This window comes from Stegodyphus dumicola, chromosome 8 (genome assembly GCF_044657685.1).
Source record: "Stegodyphus dumicola isolate Sdum_Otavi_A_Nest chromosome 8, ASM4465768v1".
Classification (NCBI taxonomy): domain Eukaryota; kingdom Metazoa; phylum Arthropoda; class Arachnida; order Araneae; family Eresidae; genus Stegodyphus; species Stegodyphus dumicola.
This window is the reverse complement of record NC_140775.1, coordinates 172144433-172153008: the sequence shown is the minus strand read 5'-3', so window position 1 is coordinate 172153008 and position 8576 is coordinate 172144433. Positions and strand designations below refer to the sequence as shown.

The 8576-nt window shown below is 25.4% G+C and overlaps 1 protein-coding gene across 1 annotated transcript in view; it reads right to left on the bottom strand.

The window, feature by feature from the left end:
- Window positions 1-564: 564 nt before the first annotated feature.
- LOC118205252 (regulator of microtubule dynamics protein 1-like) overlaps window positions 565-8576 on the bottom strand; it is a 37107-nt gene continuing 29095 nt past the window's right edge. Inside the window, exon 9 of the mRNA XM_035377556.2 lies at window positions 565-8238. Within this exon, the coding sequence (XP_035233447.1) occupies window positions 8164-8238 (75 nt within the window). The 3' untranslated portion in view covers window positions 565-8163. The remainder of the gene's footprint in view (window positions 8239-8576) is intronic.

Sequence of the window (8576 nt, the reverse complement as noted above, 5' to 3'; positions counted from 1 at the left end):
CTGCTTATTCATATAAAATGTAGATGGCATTACTCATACATGCATGTGCGCACCTACTGAAATGTTAACTATTTGAATATTCCAGGATGTAGTACCTTTCAAGCAAATTGGATGTTGTAGCAGTTTTAATGGCCAGCATTGCAGCTGCATTTAAAGGATGGTTTAGCAACATACTAATTCATCTGTATAGTACGAATAAGCATTACCTGACCAACTGTGTTTCACCTAATTTAAAGGTACATGGCAATCCATCTCTTTATCAAAAGTAAAACAGTTTTGAAACTGTCCCCGTTTCTCCCAATGGCATAATTTCAAATGATTGGATAAGAAAAACAGTATAGGAAATGCATATGAGCAATTTTTAGCAAAAATGAACGATCTGTTACTGATTATCTAATCTCCAGACAATAATACAACAATCTGCATGGTTTCCAAGAGTAGTATATAAACTGTATGACTTCTCATACATTTTAAAAATCATAATAATATAATTTTTTATGTGCAGCAATTATTTAAGATATTAATTTATCAAATTTGTTTACATAAAAACATTCTAAACACATGTTCTTTTTGGAATGATCATATTTATTATTTCAAAAAATATATAACAGATTCAACATTTATACCCCTGTTGATATATACAATATTAAATAATATAAACAAAAACACAGCACTGCTACTAGTTTCTTAATATACCTCCTACAAAAGTGGTACAACATAAAATTCATTATTTTAATAAATGGAAATCAGTCCAATAATATGCAGATTTCTTCAAATTAATTTAAAATAAAAAAACTTCAAAACAATCACATATCCCAGGTATGCATTAATTCCTAATCAATTTACTTTTGAAGACAAACACATTGCATAAACAGAAATAAGTCGCATAAATTTTGTTCAAGATCAATTTGAGAAATTTAAGTATTACTTGTAAAAATCCGTAAAATATTAATGCAATAATAGGAAGCATTTTAAAATCAATATGAACTTCCTATAAAAAGCAAAACTTGATTTTAACTTGAATCTGGTTTTTAGTCACAATACATTAAGCAATGTAGCATAAAAACATATTTTCGGATTTTTTACATTTACGTCAAACTAAAATATTAATAAATATCACAACACAAACAAGAAAATGTTATAATAGTCTCATCTTGAAAATTAATTTTTTTTGGCTGCTGTTGAAAATATTAAGCATTAGATATGATTACAAGACCATAAGAGATATCTACGTATTATTACTTTAAATAAAATATTCAACAGTCATCAAACTTTAAAAATTTAACAATTTCAGTTCATTTGAAAATAAACAAACATGATATTAATAAAGGCTGTCATCAGAATTTTTTTCACCCTTGAAACAACTTAATACAGATGCCTTGAGATTAAGTAGTTCACATTGAACAGTCTAAAAATTTGTACAGCAGTTGCTATACCTCCAGTACTTTACGTTAAACACATGACATACATTTTCACATTAAATACATTACAGTTTCTCAACAAATTTCATACATTTAAATGTAAAATTCCTTCAACATCATCAATCAGATTATTTAAGTAGATAATAAAAGATGTTTTGCAATTAAAAATAAAACTTCACTAGGAACGGTAACATGGGAGACAAAAATGGGAGAATTTTGTAAGTTTAATTTTTCCATTTTGTATACACATTTAAATCTATTTGACTTAATATATGATAATTTTGTAACATTTACGACTTGGATATTTCGATTTCTAGTCTATTGCTGGAAAGCTTCCAATGAAAATTGTAGATCTGTTACAAAAGTATTTGCAATGTTAACTGCAATTCAAAACTCATAAATTTTATCCTAAAACATGTAATGCAGTTGCAAAAGTATTTAAAAAATGAATAAAATAATGATATATACATAAAAGGAAAATATATTATTTTATGTCCAAGTAAAGGACTTTAATGATTAATGAGATTAAATTAATACCATATTGAAATGAATGCAGGATGGTGTTCCTATACTTAAAACACTGTCCCGATAATACCCGTCTTAGTATGCAGCCTAAGATTTAAAAATATGAAGATAATTTTTCTTTCATTTCTTAATTTTTGCCATTACAAAAAAACATTTATTTAGTTATGGTATTTGGATTTAAATACCCTTTTTGTAGAACAACTCATCTGAGTGAGAAAATTTTTTGATTTAAAAGGAACAAGAGAAAATTTAAAAAACTCCTGGATCATTTTAAATGTGAGAGGGCACAGATTTCATTAAAAAAAAAAATTTAATGAAGTAAAAAGTCCATATGTATATTTTAATTACTTAATATTCCTTCTGTTCTAACTATTCTAGCACTTCCTAAAATAGTACAGCTGAGGTCAGGAATTAAACATTAGTAATGGTTTATAAACTATTATGAAAGTCACATAGGTCTTAATATTCATTAACAGAATATATAAGAAAAAAGTTCTTTAGAATATGGATTGTTAAAAAAATTCTTGAAGTAACATTATCACAGTCTATTTTTCTGCTTCTATAATAAATAGTGAGTAATAAAATCAACAAAAAGAGTTTGTGGTTTAATTAAAACACTTCATTCTGTTAAAATTTATTAGGTGGCATAATACTTAGAATTTTTGGATATGTAACATAATGTGTTTAAATTTGAAAAACATGAATGAAATATTCTGTGCATAACAAAACTTAACTACAGAATTAAAATAATTTAATAATTCATTTAATTACAGAATTAAAATATATCTGAATGCTCCTTAATGATTGACACCCTACATTATGATGAAACAAATGTAAATTTTTATTGTTCAACGACAGAAACATTAACATCAATAAAATGTGCAGATTTTCAATAAATACCAACTGCTTAACATTTGTTTTAAAACCATATTTATATTGATTTTTAACAATAAAAAATCTAAAAAAATGAAGATTAAATTCATAACATGAACAATTAAAGAAATGTTATTAAATTGTACTATTATAAACATCATGATATGTCATATATTATATATATTTTAACAAGTTTCAAATAAACAGATTCTATGAGTTCTATACTCCTTAAGTGAAATGCTGTATAATAACAGGCTTTGTGCAGAATTTCAATTTTACCGAAAAGTAAATCTTTTTAGAGATTCTGTACAAACATGCAGACAGGCATGTAGTTATTGTTAATAAGTAATCTCTAGTAACCTTTAAATTATATGCCAAGCTCATAATTCTGAGATAAGAAGCATGAATTTCAATAAAAAATATATAAATCTTCACAAATAATGTCTTAAACACATGCATATAAACTACTGCATAGCTGCCAACCTTGAAATCTTAAAAACCAAGAGAATTTTGTGAGGAAATCTGAAGATTTTCATCCTGCATAGTGATCCCATTTGAAAGCAACTCCAAATAGACTTTAATTCACTTTATAACATATGGTTCAAGTTATTAAACTATAAGTAAATTAATTTTGATTTAAAATATATTAGCATTTAATTCAGGGTTTCTCAACCAAGTGGGAACTTCAGAGATTTGGAAGGAGGAGGGCGTGGTCAACCTTTTACTTAACTGTTAAGCACTTAGTTTATGAATATATAAAACACTAATTTTATTCAAATTTTGATATATATTGATATTTTGTATATTTTTTGTTGTTTAACTCATAAAACATGATAAAAAGTAATCTAAATCTATCTATATCTATTCTATCTATCTGTATCGTTTTGGGCGGGAGGAAGGAATGGCCTTCTAAAAATGATGAAAGTGGTATATAGAGGCAAAACAGGTTGAGAACAACCGATTTAATCAGATGTTCTTTGGCTAATTTCATTTTTAAATTTTCTTACATTTTGATTCTGAGAAATTTCCCATTAGTGAATGAAAACTTTTGTTTATCAAAATATTTTTAAATAGGATGAAAATAAAATTAATAATTAATGTATTATTTGTGTGGATAATACAAAATATTACATATACATCGTGTGGATACAAATATTAACTTATTAAAAATTGTTTGAATCTCCATATAAAAATTTACTAATATCTATAGTACACAAATACAACTCAGATCAAACAAAATTTCTAGGAAAAATACAATTCAGATTAAATTAATAAGAAAAATTATTCTTAAAATCATCAGAAACGGGAAAATGAAATTTCCTAATTTACATTTTATTAATTCAGTAAAGTTCCTTTATTGCTGAGAAATATTTTCCTTAGTAAAGGTTGAAAATTAAAAATTGGGAGTTTTGGTGATCTACCAGGAGATATGATGAAAAACCGGCACAGTTGGCAGCTATGTTATTGCTTGAAAAAAAAAAAAAAAGAGAGAGAGAGAGATTTTATAGTTATATGGTATTTAAAAGTGAGAATATTCTAGCCATCAGCATTATTTTAAAGTAATATTGATACTCTAGCCATCAACAATACTTTAACCCTCTCACTTGCATGGGGTTTTGCTAAGCCCAAATTTCTCAAAACTGCCGTGAGAAAAAGGTATTTTCTTGAATTTAATGCCAAAATATTCTAGATACCTTATACAGGTATTTATGTACTTTTAATATATCACATTAATTTCTATTTCAAGATATATATTTTTTCTTAAAGACATAACAAAAAGTATCCTAGGCTGTCAGTCAGAGGGCTAATATCAGAATGACCATATACTGGTTTGACACAATTTCAGTTCAGCTATACAACAATGAAAACATTATGCCACTAAATTCAGCAAGACATACACACATCATTGAAAACACTACACATTACATATAACATACAATCAAAACACTGCCACTTAAAATTTTAAATATTACAATTAATTTAAGCATGGAAATTTATATAGTTCATTGATTTTTTCTATAAATTTCTTATCTGTGTAAAGACTTTTTGATGACAACAGCCAAAATGCAATATCAATTTTAATTCTTCCTATGCAAAATGTCAGTAAAGATTTTAAGCAATAAAAGAATTTTTTCATTAGTCATACAAACAGGTGATACAATGATTGATGTATTAAAAAGAATATGATATCTATTAGCATTTATTAATTTAAAATAGTTAAGGTGTACTTTCATTAATTTTTTAAAAAAGCAGACTCATTGACTGGCCTTTTCTAATTGAAAGCTTGCATTAAAGTTACTTTGAAATAGATATATCTACAAAACAAGGCTTGAAATTCTTTACCTTCTGATACTGAAACTGCAATCAACAAAAGCATACTGACTTTTTATACAAAATTTTTCATGCTTTTTATTTTTTAATACATAGTGCACAAAGTACAATCAAAAATTAATATGGAAATTAAAATGTTCATATTCAAAATGAAATAGAAAATCTAAAATATATACAATAAAATACATTTAATTCAATAAAGGAATGACATTTTCCTGGAATTCATTAAAATTCTTGGAATTTTCAATTCATTCTAAATGCTTTTCTGCATTACCATTGCATACTCAGATTAGCTATTATTATTGTCGGACACAGAAGTTTAAAATATTTCAAACATAACTGAGACTTTAATATTCCTATTAAACTTCTGTTTTTAAAGCCACAATCTGCAAAACAAAGGATAGGCATTACTTTTCGGAGAGGTTCTCTTTCTTTCTTAATTAGAATAGTAGCATTTGAGACAAAATATTATCAGCTTTGCCATACATCTCTTTTCGCTTAGTTTTGAGAAATTTTGAATGAGATTGTTACTGTATTATTTATCTCAAACTATGATGGATAAAGTGAATTACTAAAAAATACGCATTTCAATAGTAGATACATGAAATTCTTTAATTAATAACATTCTGCATAACTCAACCATTCCACCTTAGGATTTGTATGATTTAAATCATTTTGATTTGATTGCATGATTTACATGATCAATACTTCATCACCAATAAAATAGAGTGACAGAAGAATCGATTAGACTAAATATGTTATCTTAAATCTAATTTATTAGTTTTACAATTTCTTTAAGAGCTTTGATCCCGAGAAGGTGCAATATATTCTCACACACACACACACATATAGTCAATTCTTTAAAAGAAAAATTAGAATTTTGACACTTTTATTCTGCTTAGAAAAGATGTACAGCACTTAGCTAAATGATATCCTTTAACTTTATGATGAAAGTAGATTTATCATTGCACTAAAACTGCACTGCATGCAACAATTTTATATGAATTGGTTTCATATCTAACATTACAGAAAGATTATGACCTCAAAGATAATACAAGTCAGAAAAAAAAAATAATACAAAGATTTAAATAAATAAATAAATAAGCTGAATGACATGCTGATGGTTTTCTAGAGAAACATACATATTTATTTAAAATAAAGCCACCTTTATAATAACAATGATAGCATCACCACTATACTAGTAAAAATATAATTAACCTTTTTTCACTTTATAAATGAAAACTTTGGGGGGAAAAAAATCAACTTTCCACAAAATTGCTCATACTGTTGTAATTTATGCTTTGAAAATATGCAAATAAGATAACTAACAACTACAAGATGGTTATAGTCTTCCTAAAAACATAGTTTTCTAATACATTATCAAAACTAATTGCAATGATTTTTCATTAATTAATGATAGTTACATAATCTTTTATGAATTATCAAACTGTCACATTTACATGGTGAATAAAATTTAAAAAGCCTCACAAGTAAAATAAATTATTATATAATTTTTGGCTTTTGAATGAATTTGAATAAACAGACAGATAGATAGAATCACCATAAAGTTAAAAAGAATTATGAAGGAAGATAAATAAAAAAGAAAAAGACGAGTCTTGGTTACTGAATACTTATGCTTATATAAGCATTTGAAAATTGAAAACATGATATTCATATATCTAAAAAAAACATTACTATTTTATTTTTTATTACTGTATCACTGCATTCCATATTACTTGTTGTTTCTTTCTTTATTATTTTTAAATCAATGATACCACACTGATTTCCTGTATTAACAAGCAATTATTTTCTATGTTAACTATCTGATTTATAGCTTAATAAGCGAAGAATAAATAAACACTTTTTATTTTAGCTTTTACATAACAAATGAAACACCAACACTTGTTTGTGAATTTTTTAAATTTAGTGATGTAACCACAGTAAACATATGAGTTGTAAGAGAAGATAAAAATATATGCAAACTGCATATTCATTAAAATTTTAAAAATGAAAATGAGCATTTTTATCATGACAAATAAATAATGACTAAAAGGGAAATTACACAGTTTATTTCTTTGGTTAATAAATGATATGAATTTATGATCATATTCTTTACATAACATTTGCTGTCATTATATTTTTATTCATATTTTGTTTAAATTAAAATCAGCCCATTTCTCTAAAACATCACAAAAACTATCAAACAATAAATTATAAAAATGTTTAACAAATTAAAAATTAAAACTTTTTTAAAGACAGAAAAAATATTTTACAACTCTTAGCAAATATACAAAGTGTTTACAAGTAATAACGGTGAAAGGGACTAATAAGTATTGACACTCCATTAAGATCAAAATAATGAAATTTAATTTTCAGCGCTTGAAATGTGAATCTCAAACACATTTGAATGGACTGCAGCAATGCAACTGAGAGGCACCTCTCAAGTGCAAAGATTTAAAAATTAGGACAGTCATATTTTTGTATAAACAAAATGATCTTCTAAAACTGCCCTTGTGCAATGACTTACAATTTCACTAAACACTAAATTAAACTGAAAGAGCTGCCTGATATTCACATTTCCTTTAAGAAAACATTTATTTTTAAAAGTTTTTATGATATCAGTTTCAACATTCAGAGTGCTTGCCACATTTACTTTTATGAATAATTCTTGATCAATAAAATTACACATAGCAAGCTCTCATATTGTAATTGTCCTTCTATACAAACAACTTTTTGTAATTAAAAATTTACTAATAAAGATGCCAAAATATCTGAAAAGAGTATAGTTTATATGCAGGTAAAAATTTATTAATATACCTATTTTCTGTAAAGACTTTCTATCTTTTATGTGCATTAATTTTTTTTTTTTTTTACAAAATTAATTTAGATATACATCTCAACATCACCCATTTTATACTTCATTTAATTGAAAATCTCAGATATAAAAATTGTATTTTAACAATTCATCCTTATGTCATATTATTTTCAAAGTCAAATACGATACAGTATAAAGTTAATTGGCTTCAGAAATTCGATAAGTTTCATATTTATTTTGAAGGGACTGTAGTTCACTATGTGACAAAGCATCCTGAAAAGACAAGAACAAATTTAAATTTTTAATTAAAAAAATTAACATAATATTTAAAACCTAATACAAATAATAGTTAGTCAAGAATCTAATTAATAAAAAATCACACATCCATGAAAACTTATCTCATAAAAAAAATCTATACATGTAATAAGATGTTTCTTAATTTACTTTGTCTTAATAATTCAACTGCCCAATTATATTATTCAAAAAAGTATACTTTTGAAAGAGTACTTTGAAAATTTACTTAAAAATCTACATACTTATAATGACTACTTTAGAAATTGATAAAAATTTAATATTTTTATTAATATCAAATATTAAGATTCCTAATAAAA